Consider the following 18,259-nt stretch of genomic DNA (forward strand, 5'->3'; position numbering starts at 1 on the left):
AAGCGGACGTCTTCTTTTTTTTCTTCCAGTTTGGGATATTTAGGACGACAGCAAGGTCCTAAGTCCTTCAGGGGTAACCTTGGGCAGGTGAAGAGGGTGGGACCTCTCCCATCCTACTCATCCCAGATCCCGCGCGCAGGCGCGCTCTCTTCCCGTCAAGAAAAGAGGGCGGGGCTTCTCCAGTTCGGACGCTTGGGTTGGTTCGTCCGTAGCAGCGCTCCTTGATGTTCCAGCCACTCCTTTCGTAGAAGCATAAAGGTGGAGGCGGGGTTTCACAGCCTCCAGCCAATGGGAGAGGTGCAGGGGATAAGCCGGGTATTGCTTGCCTTGATGACCAATTCCCATCTCCGGGGGCGGTACAAGGGTGTCTAATCCGAACGCCATTGGCGGACGGTTCCTTCCTCTTCCGCCCGGTCTCTCCGCGAAGCGGAAGTTCGGCTGTTCGGAGCGGGATCACGTGCCTCCCGGCGCCATCACGTGCGCCGCGGCGCCTCGGCTGGTGCGGCTGCGCGGCCCGGCCGTAGAGGCGGTGGCGGCCTAGAGGGGCCGCGGCTGAGCTGTGGCCCCGGCCCCGGCTCCAGCTCCAGCGCGGCCTCGGATCCGGCGCCGGGCGGGAGGAGGGGTAGGAGATGGCGACGGCGGAGGTGGCCGTGGAGAGCGAAGATGGCGGCGGCAGCGGGGGACGAGCGCGTCGGGGCTGCAAACACTACGACCGCGGATGCTTCCTCAAGGTGACAGCGGTGGGGGAGGGAAGGGCCAGGGCTGCCCCGACGGGGGCTGCCATCTGTGCCGGGGGTGCCCGGGCGCCCGGGGACGGGGATGGAGGGGCCCAAGGGTTGGCAGCGAGGGCTGGGCCCTGTGCGTTTATTAAGCGACTGCTGTATGCCGGGGGCACGCAAAGAGAGCCGCGGCCTTGTGGTGGGGGTCGGGGGGACAGCGGGAGAAACTGAGGCACACGGAGCCGAGGCCGCGCTGCCACCCGCTGTCTTCATCCTTATCACGCGGCCAGCCTTGTTTAAAGGCTCTCAGAGCTCAGCCCATTTTACAGGTGGGGAAACTGAGGCACACGGAGCCGAGGCCGCGCTGCCACCCGCTGTCTTTATCCTTATCACGTGGTCAGCCTTGTTTAAAGGCCTTCAGAGCTCAGCCCATTTTACAGGTGGGGAAACTGAGGCAAAGAGGTGCGACCACGCACCCGATGTACCCGGAGGGCCTGCGGTACAGGTTCGTCCATCCCCTTAATCAAGCACAGGTGTCTTCCACTTAGTTCAGGGGCGGAGGTCAGCACCTAGAACTTCAGCCCGAGATAACTTGGTCTCCCAGCTGGCTGACCAGAGAGGGAAGCCCCGACATCCGGGTTTTCACAGCAGGGGGGAAAAGGGGCTGCTTAGCAGCTGCCCAGAGTCTCATCTGGCAGACAGAAAGTTTCTTCCAAAATCCAAGCCCTAAAGTGAAACCTCAACTCGGTATTTGTACATTTTTTAGAGCCAGAGCCCAGTGCAACCCTTGAGAACCAGCGCCTCTAGCACAATCCTGCAGATCTTCCAGACCCGTTAGTGGGTGGGAAAATCGTCTTTAATCACGTTATTCAGTCAGAGGCATTTGATTACACTAAAATAAAAGCAGCCAGAGATCCTACGTTGCTTCCCCCTACAGCAGGTTAGGTGACTTCCTGCAGGTCTTCTAGCTTGTGAGTGTCTGAGTCTTGGACTAGCGCCATCCATCCCACCAAGGCAAGCGTCTCTGCCTCTCTCCCTTCCCCAGTTTATATATGAAGACCCAGGAGGTTGTGATTTACTCCAAGGACTTGTCACACGAAAAGAAAAACAAAAGCAATTATGTTATTGTAAAGATCATAATTCCCTCCACCAGACTAAAGCCTTGGGGTCTTGTCTTCATTCTCTGTTCACCTCATTTATGGAAGAGCTCCAGGCCCACCCTGAGAATTGGCTGGTGGGCATGTTCAATTCAGGGGAGCTTTGTTTAACTGAATCACTGGGTTTCCTTTCGTCTGATCTGCCTTAGTGTCTCCTTTTGTTACCTTTCCAGAGACCTCTGAGTGTCTCATTTTGTTTAAGGGTGGGATTTCACTTACCAGGGGACTGGTAGTTTAACTATGTAATTAAGATAGAGACTTCTCTTTCTTTCAGTTTAATACTTTATTTTTTTACGATTACATGTAAAAACAACTTTTTTTTTAAATGTTGAGTTCCTGATTCTCTCCCTCATTTCCCTTCCCTCCTACCTCCCTGAGACAGCAAGCAATTTGATAAAGGTTATACGTGTGTAGTCATGCAAAACATTTCCATATTAGTCATGTGAAAGAAAACACAGATCAAAAATAACCCCCCAAAAATAAAGAAGAATTTTAAAAAGGCTTTGATCTGCATTCAGACTTCATCAGTTCTTTCTCTGGAGGTGGGTGGAGTTTTTCATCATAGGTCCTTCAGGTCTTTGATTGTATTGCTGAAAATAGGTCATTCCCAATTGATTGAATACAGTATTGCTATTACTGTGTACAGTGTTCTCTTAATTCTGCTTATTTCACTTTGCCATCAGTTCATGTAAGTATTTCAAGGTTTTTCTGAGAACATCCTGCTCATCATTTTTAAAGCACAGTAATATTTCGTCACAGTCATGTACCACAACTTGTTCAGCCATTCCCCAAGTGACGGACATCCCCTCATTTTTCCAGTTCTTTGCCCACACAAAAAGAACTGCCATAAATATTTTTCTACATATAGGTCCTCTCCCTTGTTGTTTTTTTTAAAAATCTCTTTGGGATACAGACCTCCTATGGATGGATCAAAGGGTTATGCACAGTTTTATGGCTGTTTGGGCATAGTTCCAAATCGTTCTCCATAATGGTTACGTCAGTTCACAACTTCACCAACAGTGTGTTAGTGTCTTGCCCCCAACCCTTCCAACATTTATCCTTTTCCTTTTTGTCATATTAGTCAATCTGCTAGGGTTTGGGGTGGCATCTTGCGTTGCTCTAGTTAACAGTGATTGAGAACATTTTTTCATATGATTATAGGTAGCTTTGATTTCTTGGACTGAAAGCTACTTGTTCATATCCTTTGGCCATTTATCGTTTGAGGAATGGCTTGCATTCTTACATATTTGACTCAGTTCTCTACATATTTAAGAAATGAGGCCTTTATCAGAGAAACTTGCTATAAAATTTTTTCACAGTTAAGATTACTGTGTATTTCCCTCCATCCTATTTTCTTCATTTATCCTATTCTTTCCTTTCACCCTATCCAGCCTTGAAAGTGTTTTGCTTCTGACTACTGTGTCCCCATTCTGCCATCCTATCAGTCTTCCCCCGTCCCCCTTTTTCTTATTCCCTTATCCTCCAACTTTCCTGTAGGGTAATGTTGATTTCTATACCCATTCGAGTGTGTATGTTATTTCCTCTTTGAGCAGTTGTGACTGAGAGTAAGGTTCAAATGCTGTTGCCACATCCTTTGATGTAAAAGCTCTTTTGAGCCTCTTTTATGTGAGATATGTTACCCCATTTTACCTTTCCTTTCACATTTCTCCCACTCCTTTTCCTCACTCCTTAGTTTTATTTTTTTGAAATCATCCCATTGAATTACAAGTTGTCATCTTTCCATGTAGGAATGGAAACAGTTTAACCTTATTGAATCGCTTATGGTTTCTCTTTCCTGTGTGTACCTTTTTATGCTTCTCTTGAGTCTTGTATTTGAAAGTCAGATTTTCTATTCTGCTCTGGTCTTTTCATCAGGAATGCTTGAAAGTCCTCTATTTAATTAAATACCCATTTTTCCCCCTGAAGAATTATGGTCAGTTTTCTGGATAGGTGATTATTGATTGTAATCCTAGCTCCTCTGCCCTCTCAGATATCCTAAGTCCTTCAGTCTTTTAATGTAGAAAGTGCAAAAATTTGTCTTATCGTGACCGTCGCTCCATGGTATTTGAATTATTTCTTTTTGACTGCTTGCTGTATTTTCTCCTTGGCCTGGTGGCTCTGGCATTTGGCTTCAGTATTCCTGGGAGCTTTTGTTTTGGGATCTCACTCAGGAGGAGAGTGTTGGATCCTTTGAATTTCTGTTTGACCCTCTGGTTCTAGGATATCAGAGAAGTTTTCCTTGATAATTTCTTGAAAGGTAATGTCTAGGTTCTTTTTTTGATCATAGCTTTCAGGTAAATCTTAAATCTTAAATTCTGTCTCTTTGATATATTTCCAGGTCAGTTGTTCTTCCAAGAAGATATTTCAAACTTTTTTCTATCTTTTCATTCTTTTGATTTTGTCTTATTTTTTCTTGATGTCTCATGGAGTCATTAGCCTCCACTTGGCCAATTCTGCTTTTTAAAGACTTCTCTTCATTGGATTTTTGTGCCTCTTTTACCATTTGGCCTGTTCTGTTTTTTAAGGTGTTATTTTCTTTAGTACTTTTTTGTGCCTCTTTTGTGCAACTATTGGTGTTTTTCATGATTTTCTTGCATCATTTTCATTTTTTTTACTCATATTTTTCCTCTACCTCTTTCATCTGATTTTAAAATTCGTGTTTGAGCCCTTTCAGGAATTCTTTTTGGGCCTAAGACTGTCACATTTTTCTTGGTGGTTTTGAATGTAGCACTTGACTTTGTTGTCTTCTTCTGAGTTTTGTTTTAATCTTCCCTGTTAATAACATAGTAACTTTATATGATCAGATTCTTTTTTGGTTTTGTTATTGTTAGCTCATTTTTCTGGTCTCTTTCTTGACTTAGTTTGGTCACAGCTCATAAGTGGCTGAGGTGGAATTCAGACACAGGCTTGTTGACTTCCATTGCAGAATGTGAAGAAAAAAGAAAGAAAAAAGTTTTCTTTTTTTAATACGTTGAAATCTTTTCTTCTTTTGGATAGGCTCCTTGCTGTGATAAACTTTACATCTGCCGCTTATGCCATGATGACAAAGAAGATCATCCTCTGGATCGGTTTAAAGTGAAAGAAGTATTATGTGCCGAGTGTGGCAAAGTTCAGAGTGTAAGGCCTTATGATCCATTTCTGTTTTGTGAGTGCTTTTATCTGGAGATGATCAGAAAGTTCCTGTGTCTCTATGTGGGAAAATGCACTTTTAATCTTGAGATTTAATTTAATCAGTTCAAATGAGTTAAAAATATCAATGTTCTTTGACAAGAACTTGTAATTGGGAGTATTAGAATTCTGCTTCAGCACGATATGGAAATTTATTTTAAATATTTTCTGTCCTATTTTCTCATAGGCTCAACAGACTTGTGAAGAATGTAGCACTGTGTTTGGAGAATATTATTGCGACATATGCCACCTCTTTGACAAAGACAAGAAGCAGTACCATTGTGAGAAGTGTGGAATTTGTAGGTACTGTATGTAAACTGTCCCTTCCTCCATTACCTTATTTTAAAGATCGTTGCTGTGGCTTTAACTTTTCAAACTTCTGCTGTAAACAAATATTTTCAGGCCAGATGTTTAAGAAGAAACTGAGGTAAAACACTTCTGTAAAATAAGTGACGTATCTACGTCTGCATCCGTCTGTCTGTAAAACTTGTAGGCGTAGGAAGATTGCTGTTTGAAAGCAATTTCTCACCAAACATTAAGATAAATATTTAATTTCTATGGTGCTTTTCCTAACAGGTTTTTAAAAAGTGCTGCAGACTCTTGGATTTGGGAAATAAATAAACTAATGTATAATTTAGAGGTTTTGATTCAACATAAGAAGTCTTATAATTTTATACCTTGCTAGTAAATAATTAGAATGCCCCTAAAGAATATTGGTTACTTAATTAAACATAAACAAGTTACTTTTAGGTTTGTTGGTATACGCTAAGACACTTCAGACATTTTAAAAGGAAAATCTGCTGCCTTGTTATTGAGCTATGATGATTGCTTTTCTATAACTATACAGAAAATTATAAAAGGTTTTTTTTTTTTTTTAAGTAAAAGACGTTTTCAAAAAGTTTTATGGGAGTTAGAAAATTGAATAAGGAAAGCTTATAAGTAATCAAAATGAACAGAATGCAGTTCACAGCTAGAATAAACCCTGCTTTGGACTTTCCCATCCATAGGAGCCTCTGTGAATTGAGTCAGGTCAGACATTTCAGTTTGCCAGTTTTTCCATATGTTTTCTTTACTCTTAAAATACATAGCCATTGGAAAGTGGAGCTTACGTCCTCCTTTTTCACGGATAACCGAAAAATCTTAAAACTAGGAAATTTTGTTTTGCCTGGTACATTTTATATGTGTAGTGTGACTTTATAATGTTTAGCTACTGTACTGTTACATATTCTAAGGAAACTCATCAATATGCTTTTTGAACTCTTCGAAGGCAGCAGCCTGTTGTCCCAAATATCCCAGTGGTGGCAAATCTTTATTCATTGAGACTGGCTTTAGATTTTTGTAACTGTAATTTATAGCCAGGGCAGCTAGATGGTGCAGTGGATAGAGCACTGACTCAAGGACTGAGTTCAAATTTGGATTCAGATCAACACTTTTTAGCTGAGTGACCCTGGGAAAGTCACTTTACTCTGTTTGCCTCAGTTTCCTCATCTGTAAAATGAGCTGGAGGAGGACATGGCAAACCACTTCACTATCTTTGCCAAGATAACCCCAAGTGGGGTCACAAAAAGTCAGACATGACTGATTGACTAAATAACACCAATAACTTTATAGCCAAGTCTGGTGAATAAGGTAAAAAGACATTTGGGTTGCGTTAATACTGTTCAAAAATGAGGGAACTACAGAGTTATAAAATTGAATTTTCTGTGTAGTTCTGAAGGTAATCCTTCTTCAAAAGCCATTTTTTAAAAATACCTTAAGCATGATTTTGTTGAGGTGGCTTCCCAAGGAGATTGCTTTGAAAGAATAACACTGTAAATCTGCTAGTTGTGTAAGGTTTTTGTTTGTTTTGTATTTTTTTTTTTTTTGCATTTAATTCTGCCTGCCTATTACTTGTAGTTCTTACAAGAAAAACTGCCTCTGGTGAATTTAAAACATTTTATATCCTAAATGATTCTGAATATCTCAGCTTAAGTGGTCTTTTGAATAGGTCATCTGAGGTGCCAGGCAGCTGGTAAAATGTGATTGAGGCCTCCTTGATGTGGTGAGTTAAGTGAGGAGCTTACTAAGGGGTTCAGCAGGATCCCAGCTTTTAGGGGTCACCCTCCAGAACTTGGTGGCAGGTTCTCCCTCTGGTCAGGCAGCTGGTGAGGAGGTGGACACTGAATCACCATTCTCCTAAGTTAATATGAATTGCAGTGTGTATTTTGCTGAAAGGATTTCAGCTGCTTCAACCCTCTCCCGCCTCCCCCCAAAAAGTGCCCATTTAGCCTTAGCCTATGGCCCATGCCATCAGACCAGCAGTGTTTTGTGGTCTCTTAATGATCTGAGTATATTTCCATCCAGGTCTATTTCTAAGTCTTCCTGACTCCCAAGTCTAGCACTTACACCATCTTCGCCTGCCTTGAACGTTAATACTTGTGGAGTGACCCTGCCTAATGGGGAAGTCAGGTTAGTCTGGTTTGACCTGTTCTTGAGGGAGCCACTCCAGCCCATTGTAATCACAGCTTTCCCATCATGTCTTTGTTGAACCATTCTGGAGTTTTCCTAGGGAATACAGTCACATTGACTTTATTTCTTTTCAGACTTCATATCTTTTTGTTGTCTTTACCCTCCCTCACTAGCTGTGGTGCCTTCTGAGATTTGGCACTGATCAGTGTTATTTTTTTTCTTGTAATTTAAAATGTTTTCCTTTAATTACCAGTAAAAACAATTTTAATATTGTTTTTTTCAAATTTTGAGTTCCAAAATCTCTCCCCACCATGAGAAGGCAGACCATTTGATGTAGGTTATATATACATGTGTAGTCATGCAAAATACATTTCCATTTAGGTCATACTGTGGGGAAAAAAACCACAGACTTTAAAAATACCCAACAGCCCCAAAATAAAGTGAAGCAGAAGCATTTTCATTCTGCATTCCGGCTCTATCAGTTCTTTCTCTGGAAAACAGCACCTTTCATCATAAGTCCTTCAGAAGGACCATAGGCACCTGTGTTATGCTTTCTTAGTTTTGTCCTCTGGTGCCTAGCCTTGCTACCTTCTACAAATTTATTTTTGAAATATAAATTGGTTGATGCATCCACATTGAGCTTGTCCAGGCCAATCCCATTTTCTGCCCTCATTGACATTTTTTCTCTTGGTGTCTTCAGAATTTTATTCTTGAGCAGCTATTCCTCTTGGGCTGACCTCTCTTGAAATCTTTTAGTCTATAAGATCCTACTTATCTTCCCTTTGAATCAGCCCTTCTGCCTTCTTAAAATCTAGGGTCCATGTCAGTGTTTGCCTGCATGTTCTTTCTTTTATCATGTTCTCTAAAAGTGAGTGAGTGATTACTAGTCTCTAGGTTAGACTAGTTGACTGCTGAGTTCTCTTATCACTCTCAAAGTTTGGGATTGTGGAAAATCTAGATGATCTTGATGATCAGGGCCATCCCACATATAAAGGAGAGAATGGAGAATGAATGACTGTCAGGGCTAGATAGATGGATCATACTGAACTGTAAAGGCAGCAAGGTGGTGCAGTGCATAGAGCACTGGGCCTGGAGTTAGTGCAACTTAAGTTCAAATATGGCCTCAAACTCTTACTAGCTGTGTGACCCTGGGCAAGTCACTCAACTTCTGTTTTCCTTAATCTACCGGAGAAGGAAATTGCAAGCCTCTGCAGCACACTTGCCAAGAAAACACTACGAACAATATGGACATTCTGTGGTCCACAGGGGCGTGAAGAGTTGGTTACGACTGAATGACAACAACTGAACTGTAAATTGGAAACTACAGTGTAAATGCTGAGAGAATGCAGAAGTAAGATGACTCAGACATCAGTGGTGTGAGTCTGGAAAATGTCAGTTTTGAGCCAGTTCTTGAAAGGGAAGATTTGCTTGCATCTGTATGAAGAAGAAAGGAAAGCAACCAGGATAGAGCTTTTCTTCCTTTGCTCCTCAGTGTCTGCAGTGCTACGATCAGTTCAGTGAGCACTTGCTACACGTTGTTGTTAAACATTTTGTTTGTTGCCAATAACTGTTGTTACATATTAACCAAAGGTCATAAATGATTGTGTAAGTAAAAGTTTCCTCACGTCAAGCATTGTGCGTGAATGGGAATTACCTGTTAGTTAAAATTCATTCATGTTACTCCATGTGACCTGCTTTCATAGTACTTTAGAACCATAAGAAGATAATCTAGTTAAGAAAAGCGAGGAACTGAGAGGCAAATGATTTACCTGTACTTATACATAGAATTAACTCTCCTCTTGCATTTTTAAAAATTTTGGCCATACTTCTACTAGTTGCTATATAGGGGAATAGCCTTTGTTCTGGCTTATGCCTCTGGGGACATCAGTAACTACTTCCCAGTGTGTGGGACTATCCCTGTGAGAGCCATCTCCTTTGGGCATGAAAGAATACTTGTAGCACTAAGCAGTCAGTTGTGTTGGAAAAATTAAGAAGTAGTTAACCAGGGAGTTTGTCCTGCTCACCTGTACAGGAAAGACTAGGCATACAAATGTCTGCTGCCCAGATGCCAACATTCCAGTATTTGGATGGATGTGGCAGAGCCCTTTCTTTCTTTCTCTTTTCTTTCTTTTTCTCTTTCTCTCTCTCTCTTTCTCTCCCTTTCTCTTTCTCTCTCTCTTTCTCTCTCTTTCTCTCCCTTTCTCTTTCTCTCTCTCTCTCTCTTTCTCTCTTTCTCTGCCTTTCTCTCTCTCTTTCTCTCTCTCTCCCTCTCGCGCGCTCTCCCTCTCTCTTGCTCTCTCTCTTGCGCTCTCTTTCTCTCTCTTTCTGTCTTTCTGTCTTTCTTTCTTCCCCACTCTCTCTTCCTTCCTTCTTTCCTAGTTATTTTTAGTTTTCAACATTTACTTCCATAAGATTTTGAGTTTCAAATTTTCTCTTCCTCTCCTCCCCTCTTCTCAAAATGGTGTGCAATCTGATATAGGCTTTAACTTAGACATTCAAATTAAATATTTTCTTGTTCATCATGATGTAAAGAAGAATTAGATCTAATGGAAGGAACCATTTTAAAGAAGAAACAAAACAACAAAAGAAAAATCCCTCTGCATTCAGACTCTAAAACCCTTTCTCTGGATATGGAGAACATCTTTTCATGATGAGTTTTCTGGAGATGTCTTAGATCCTTGCGTTGCTGAGAAGAGCTAAGTCTATCAAAGTCAGTCATTGCACAGTGTGGCTGTTACTGTGTATAGTGTTGTCCTGGTTCTGCTCATTTCACTCAGCATTAGTTCATTGTAGTCTTTCCAGCTTTTTCTGAAGTCTACCTGTTCATTTCTTATAGCACAATGGTATTCCATTACATTCATATACTACAACTTCTTCATGGATATCCCCTCAATTTCCAATTCTTGGTCACCACAAAAAGAGCTGCTATGAATATTTTTGTACATCTGGGTCCTTTTCCCCTTTTTAGGATCTCTTTGGGATACAGCCCTAGAAGTGGTATTGTTGGGTCATGCACATGGGTATGCACATTTTTGTAGCCCTTTGGGCATAATTCCAAATTGCTCTCTAGAATGGTTGAATGAGTTCACAACTCCACTAGCAATGTGTTAGTGTTCCAATTTTCCCATCTCTAGCATTTATCGTCTTCCTGTTTTGTCACCGTTAGCCAATCCGATAGGTATAATGTGGTACCCCAGAGTTGTTTTGATTTGCATTTCTCTAACCAATAGTGATTTAGAACATTTTTCATATAGATATCTATATTTTCATATAGGTAGCTTTAATTTCTTCCTCTGAAAACTGCCTATTCATATCCTTTGACCATTTACCCATTGGGGAATGACTTATATTCTTATAAATTTGACTCAGGCTGCTATATATTTTAGAAATGAGACCTTTATCAGAGAAAGTTGCTGTAAAGATTGTTTCCCAGCTTTCTGCTTTCCTTCTAATCTTGGTTGCTTTGGTTTTGTACAAAAAACTTTTTCAATTTAATGTAATTAAAATCATCCATTTTGCACTTCATAAAGTTCTCTTATTTCTTGGTCATAAATTCTTCCCTTCTCCGTAGATCTGACAGATAAACTATTCCATGCTTTCCTAGTTTGCTTATAGTATCAGTCTTTATATCTAAATTATGTACCCATTTTGACCTTATCTTGGTGTAGGGTGTAAGATGTTGTTCTATACCTAGTTTCTGACAAATTGTTTTCCAGTTTTCTCAGCAGTTTTTTGTTAAACAGTGAGTTCTTATCCCACAAGCTTGAATCTTTGGATTTATCAAATAGTAGATTGCTATTATCAGACTGTTGTGTTTTTGCATACCTAACCTTTTCCACTTGTCTACCCTTCTGTTTCTTAGCCAGTACCAAGTGGTTTTGATGATTGCTGCTTCATAATACAATTTGAGATCTGGTGTGGCAAGGCCACCTTCCCTAGCATTTCTTTTCATTAATTCCCTGATATTCTGGAACTTTTCTTCTTCCAGATGAATTTTGTTATTGTTTTTTCTAGCTCTACACAGTAATTTTCTGGTAGTTTGATTGTTTTGGCACTGAATACGTTAATTGAGGTAGAATTGTCATTTTTATTATATTAGCTCAGCCTACCAACCAGCAGCTGATATTTTTCCCATTATTTATATCTGACTTTATTTGTGTGGAAAGTGTTTTGTAATTGTGTTCATAATAGTCCCTGGGTTTGTTTTGGCAGGTAGACTCCCTAGGAGAGCTTTTCCACCAGTATGACTGTCTGATACAGACCAGACAGGGAGAGGGCAGTTGAGTCCAGAGTTGAAAAGGAGGAGGATAAGAGGGCTGGATTGCTTTGAGGAAATTGCAGTGCCCGTTTCCTGACACTGAGTTTTCCAGGAAAGCCAGTGCTCATTTTAAGGCTGTCATTTTCCCAGTGTTAAGTGAAGAAATGAAAAAATAAGAGCTTTTGATGAGCAAAGTAATGACTCCACTATACCATTCTGACATGCACTTAATTAAATGGATGCATCAGTGTGTGTGTGTGTGTGTGTGTGTGTGTGTGTGTGTGTATGTGTGTATGTGTGTATGTGTGTAAAGGGAAAGATTGCTTACTATTTGATTCCAATTAGGAATTCCAATTCCAATAGGAATATTCTCTATAGTGGGAAAAACTATTCCAAAATACAGAATAATGAAAACTATGAAACAACTACATAGGAGATTGAATTTGGGATGAAGAAAAATTTTTGATAGGAAATTATCTGATACTAGATTCTGCATATTTGCTAATGTAGAAATTAGTTTGGGTTTGTTTCAGAAAATAAAATGCCATTGATCTTAAATCTACTACATTTTTATTTTAGGAAAAGATTCTTGGTATTTGTTTATAATGTTTGATTTTCTTTATGGTTAGGATTTATTTCTTTATAATTTAATTTTGTTCATTTCTCAGTCATTTGACTTTGGAAAACTCAGGGTTTAAGTTTCCAATTTGAGATAGAATTTAAGTGGCTTTCTTTAATTTAAAAAGGAATTTTTAAAATTGTGGTAATATTAACCCTAACTTTTTTGCCTTGGTCTTCATCACTTTCTCTGTCTCTTTCAATTATCAGGATTGGTCCAAAGGAAGAATTTTTTCACTGTTTGAAATGTAACCTCTGCTTATCCTTGAGTCTCCAAGGTCATCACAAGGTACAGAAAGCAAAGTACTTTTAGGCACATTTTCAGAGTTTTACATGCATATCCACCAAGATTTATTATTTGAAACTACATATTAAGAAATAAAGTAAAATCAGAGCAGAAACAAAGATAAATAAGGAAATGTACCTACTTTTGAAAAACTTGGGGGCTGGAAAAGCAGCTAAGACTCCCACACAAATGACCGCAATACAAATAGACTGAGTAGGACATGCAGAGAATTTGGGAACCAACCCACTGCCCTGATGCTTATTGAGAAAGAGACAAATGTTCTTGGGATGAGGGCTGTAAAATTGGGAAAAGCTTTGTGAAAGCCTTTTTCTAGCTAGGTTTCCACGATTGAGAATCTGTGGGTTTTGGGGTGGATGGGGAAGGAGGAGAGAGAGTGTGGTTCAAAAAGTATTGAAAGACTTTTCAGGCTTTGGGAACTGAAGGGATGTGCAGAGGTAAGAAATGGGGGCCTAAGGAGTTTGGCTTGACTCGAGGATAAAGAAGGCAAGTAGTGAGAAAAGCGAGTCGGTTGTGGAAGTCCCCATTATGCCAGGCTGAGCAAGTTGGGTTTTTACTAGATTGGCAAGGAATCTTTGAAGGTCTTTTAGGAGTAAAGTGATATGATCAGTGCTGTACATGAGGATAGTCAGTCTGATTGGAATGCACTGAGTGGTTTGTTGGAGGGAAGAGCCTGGAGACAGGGACAGGAGTTAGGGGGCCATTGCAAGAGTGCTGGTGAGAGACCCTTCAAAGTCACTGAACTCCCTTGCCTTTTCTTCAAAACCTTTAAAGAATATTTAACATAATGTCACATGTAGTGCAGTGTTGTCAAATCTTAACTGATGGAGGTTTTTAGAAATCATTGGCATTCTTTTTAACAGCCTGTGCTTTGAACCTGCTTCCCTCCCCTAAATTTCTGCCCTATTTCAAAGGTCTGTTACTGTCTGAGCCCTTCAGGTTTGAGAACACGCTGTCACCCTGGACTCTTGCTTCCCCTTAGCTATATCTAATCGCAAATTGCTAAGATCCTGTTGAACCACCTCTACAATGTCTTTCCCATCCATCTCCTTCTCGTTTTAACTCATGATCCCTACTGTAGTTCATCTCCTCATGGAGGCTTCTCCTCTTGCTTTCTGTCCCTTCTCCATTTCTCTTTCTCTTCTCCCTTCTCCGTATGTCTGTGTATAGATCTCTTTGTATGTACAGTTTATATTCCAGTGTAGAGAAATACATTTCCTCCTAGCTCTTAGATTAGCCAGTACTTGACCTTTGCTTCTTTGTGGCTCAGAAACAATCTTTGATTCAGTTGTGAATTAAAAAAAAAAAAATAACTGTTTGTTTTTAAACAGTGCATTGAGAATGTCTCCAGGCAGAATTGTCCCATATGTTTAGAGGTGAGTTTCATTTTATTTTGTCATGTCTTGTTTCCCTCAGCTCTTCAGTCCTTCTGGATCTTTACATTGGGTTAGATTTAACATTAGTGCTTGCTTCTTTTGCAGGACATTCATACGTCCCGTGTAGTTGCTCATGTCTTGCCCTGTGGACATCTTCTACACAGGTGGGTAAAAGGAACCTTTTTTCGTTTTTCTATAAAATATTAAAGCATAAGCAACTTTATGAATAAATTTTAATTTAACAAAAATTTATTTTCTTTCAGAACATGTTATGAAGAAATGTTAAAAGGGTGAGTATTGTACATTCTGGCAGTCCTACATTTTATCAGTTTAATAACATCTTTGGTCTCCAGGCTCCTGGGAGAAAGACAGATCAGAGGTTAACTAGGCTAGTTCCTCTACTTGGGGGGAGAGACCAAGTACACAGAGCCCTGGTCAGACCCCATTTTGTGCCTCCAGTGCACTTTGTCTCCAAAGACTTGCCCTCATGCCAGAGACATCCTTGTTTTTTCCAGACATGTCGTACAGCCGCTGCCAGAGAAAAAGGCTGGATTAGGTAGCTGTTGGTGGCACACTTGTGAGTCGTTATCATCAGGTTACAACAGGTCTGCACAACCTGCACACCAAAGGGTTTCAAGCAGCCTGCAAAAAAAGGAATATTTTCCTCTATATTTTTTGAGACCACCTGAAATTCTTTGGTTTTTAGCAAGCAGTCCTCAGGCTGTAGGTTGTGCAAGCCTGGGTTACAACGTAGCCTTAGGGCTAAAAGGACTTGCTTTCTTGCTAAGAAAACTGAGGCTCTGAGAAACTGACTTTCCTGAGTCAGGGAGAGAGTTAGAGGCCTGGTCTCCAGTTCCTAGTCCAGAACTGTCTGGTGTCATCCATTTCCTGCCAGGTAGGGAGGCTTGACAGCCTGAAACAGGACAGGTAATCACAGACTGGTCCTAATAAATCACGTATGAATGGGCAGAAGCTGAAAGTGGGTACAAGACGTGAGCTGCTAGGCGTGTCAGTTTGGAGAAGGGGAGCAGCATGCTTTGAGGGATTAATGTTATTTTGTTCTTTTGAAGGCATTGACTCATTTTTATTACCAGGCAGAAAGAGCTAACGCGTAGCCCAGTTTCTCGTATTGCTGCCAAGTGGCTCAGTCAGGAAAATCTGAGTTCAGATTCAGCCTGAGACACACACTCACTGTGACCCTGTGCAACCCCTTTAACCTCTGTTAGCTTCAGTTTCCTCATCTACAAGATGGAAAACATAACAGCACCTGCCTCCCAGGGCTGTTGTTTTGAGACTCAAATAAGATAATCATTATAAAGTGCTTAGTACCTGGCTCGTAGTAAGATATTAGCTTTTATTATTATCTATTATTATTATGGAGTTGTTTTGCAGAAAAAAACAAAATAGTTGTTCTCTTCAGAAGACCAAAGAAAGCATGGAATAAAGTTATAACAATAAATACAGCCAAGTGAGGAAGTCCCTTCATTCTGAGGTGATTAAACATTGGGACAAGGGAGCACACTGTCGACTTTCCCCATCCCAGATAGGATAGATGTCCCTCTCAGGTGGTTCGTGTATTGGCTGCCAGTGCACTGGCCTAGCTGTCCTCGTAGACTCAACACATCCTCTCCTGTGTTGGTAGAACCTCTTTCTTCCTTGTCCTTAGAGGCTACAGGTGTCCATTATGTATGCACTCTGCTCTAGACATGACTCGCTATTGGCGCCAGTTGGATGATGAAGTTGCACAAACTCCAATGCCAACAGAATATCAGAATATGACTGTGGAAGTGAGTATTCAAATCATTCTTGAACTATTAACAGCTAGCAATGAATTCCTCTTGTTTCTCCCCTCCTCTTCTGAAATAGACACTTGGGAGTATTTGTAAAGATGACATCATAGCTCAAGGTTATTTGCTTTCTGATCTCTAATAATCCTTTTAAGAAAAATCTGATTCTTCTTGAGGATCTCGCTGATGGAAAACATAAAAAGGGAAGAAATGGCTGGATTTTGCCCCCTGTATTCTGTAGTTTACTCTGTCACTAGGAATGACTGTTGTGTACACTAAAACATTTTTTTGGTAGAACAAACTAGAGCCACTAAAACTACCCCCAAACAGACTCCTTAAATATTATAGGATTGTCTGACATAAGGATGATACTAGTGTCTCTTCTGCCCCCATCCCGGGCTGGCCTGGGGATTACATATGCATATAAAATAGAATTGTGTGCTTGTGCACAGAAGTTTAGAACCTATGTTGGTCCATCTAAAGCAGGGCTTCTTAAACTTTTTTCACTGGTGACCCACAGCATTTTATCTGGAAGCGTGGTCTATGGAGAGAACGAGCCTAAGGTCAGGAGGCCTGCTCAGACCCAGGGAGGGCCAGACCACAGGCACAAACATTCTGCCAGATTTGTATCTTGTTCTTTAGAGTTTGTGTTACTCTTGAGTTTGTTTTGTTTTCAGTTGAATTTACTTTTTTCTGGTCACTTAAAGCATTTTCAGCTATGATGGGTTTTAGCAGACCACTCTGAGCCTCATTTTTTCATGCCTTCTGGCTGTGAAATTCTGATGCTTAATTGAGCCTAGATAAGAAGCCATCAAGCATGATTGAAAAGGAAGAAGGGATATTTTAATGGCTAGCATGAGATTTTCTGTTAATTTTTCTGTGTAGAGGAAAGATAAGATGCTGATCTAAAAATTCTTGACATCTAGATAGGCTGATGGGATTTTTGTGTAGCCCAGAGTCAGGGTGACCAGTGCTTTGTTCAGGGCTCTGTGCCACAGGATGAGCCCTCTCTGGGTTGTATATAGGTCTCTGCATCTGTGCGTGTGCAAGGGCACTGCAGCCTTTAGGTATAAGAGTTGCCTCTAGCACTGAGGGCCTAAATAACTCCCAGAAATCGCATGGCTGCTGTGTCAGAGGCAGGACTTAAACCCAGGTTTTAAGCCCATTTGACACCCTATTCACTATGCCATGCACCCTTTCTAGGGTTTAGTCTCATTTTTAAATGACACTTTTTTTAAAGAAAACTAAATGATCAGTTACAGATTTAGATTTTCTGAATCCATTGTCCTTTGAAATGATGTCAATGACATTTTGGGACTTAAAGTTTAGAAAAATAAAGTATCTTCTAAAGTCTTCAGAATTACATTTGTATATTTCTCAGGACTCTTGGAAAGACAATTCTTTTCCTGAAGGTCTTTTTGGTTGTTGTTTTGTTGTGTTGTTACAGATTCTCTGCAATGATTGCAGTGCCCGCTCCACAGTCCAGTTCCACATATTAGGAATGAAGTGTAAGAGCTGTGAGTCCTATAATACTGCCCAAGATGGAAAGTGTGCAATTCCTCTGGAGCAGCAGTGACCAGCCTCTCTAGACCGCAGAGAAAGGGCTGCTTCTCAAGACTCCCCACCGTTTCTGAAATGAGAGACATTCCTTAGTATCCTGTTGCTATCCTGTCACAAACATTAGTGTGGTGTTTGTGGTCTTGTCACAACATAACCTCCCACTCTAGGGACTTGGGGATCAGGCTCTCAATAGAGTTGTCGTCATTTTTATTATTCCGCAAAAACTGCAGCTCTCCCATTGAGTGGAAATTCCTTCAAGGTTACTTAGGACCCAGATGACATTCTGCTTTGAAATTGATGTTCATTAGAATGTATAATTTCATTGCATTTCCTCTTAAGCAAAGCTATGCATTCAGAATCTATAAATAGTTCTTAATAGAACTGTACTTAACATTAAAATTATCTTAAGGGCTGCATTGTAAGACTAGGGTTTATCTTATTGTCTAAATAAACTTTAGGATTTTATAAAGCAGTCCCTTTTGAATGCTATAAATGTGTATTTTAGTGTGTAACATCAAATAAAAAACTCTTGGCATAGTCTGTCATAGAAAGTTTTTCCAAGGTCATTGTCTAGTTCAAATTAAGTTGGTTACAAATATAACACAGTGACTAACAGATTCACTTGAATTCATTTATTCTTTTGATTTCTTTTTTCAGTAACAGCTAGGAGAGATGTTTTATAAAATATGTATGCTGCAAGATGCTGAACTTACTAACCTAAGCTAGGTGGGACTGCATTTTGCTCTACCACCATTTAAATCTAGCCTCAGTGATTCCCTGTCTTGTTTCCCATAGTATCTATTCTACAACTTTTCTTCTTTCCCTTGAAAGGATGTCTCCACTACCCACATTTAGAACAGATGA

The 18,259-nt window shown here is 40.5% G+C and overlaps 1 protein-coding gene across 1 annotated transcript; it reads left to right on the top strand.

Annotated features, from left to right (window-relative positions):
* Positions 1-413: 413 nt before the first annotated feature.
* Positions 414-17,946, top strand: RCHY1 (ring finger and CHY zinc finger domain containing 1). The gene is made up of 9 exons (XM_072624237.1): positions 414-731; positions 4,874-4,993; positions 5,232-5,347; positions 12,579-12,657; positions 14,004-14,048; positions 14,154-14,212; positions 14,312-14,338; positions 15,715-15,835; positions 17,283-17,946. Exons 1-9 carry the CDS (start codon positions 630-632, stop codon positions 17,409-17,411), a joined length of 798 nt encoding a protein of 265 aa, XP_072480338.1. The 5' UTR covers positions 414-629; the 3' UTR covers positions 17,412-17,946.
* The last annotated feature ends 313 nt before the right edge of the window (positions 17,947-18,259 follow it).

This window comes from Notamacropus eugenii, chromosome 7, assembly GCF_028372415.1.
Source record: "Notamacropus eugenii isolate mMacEug1 chromosome 7, mMacEug1.pri_v2, whole genome shotgun sequence".
Taxonomy (NCBI): Eukaryota; Metazoa; Chordata; class Mammalia; order Diprotodontia; family Macropodidae; genus Notamacropus; species Notamacropus eugenii.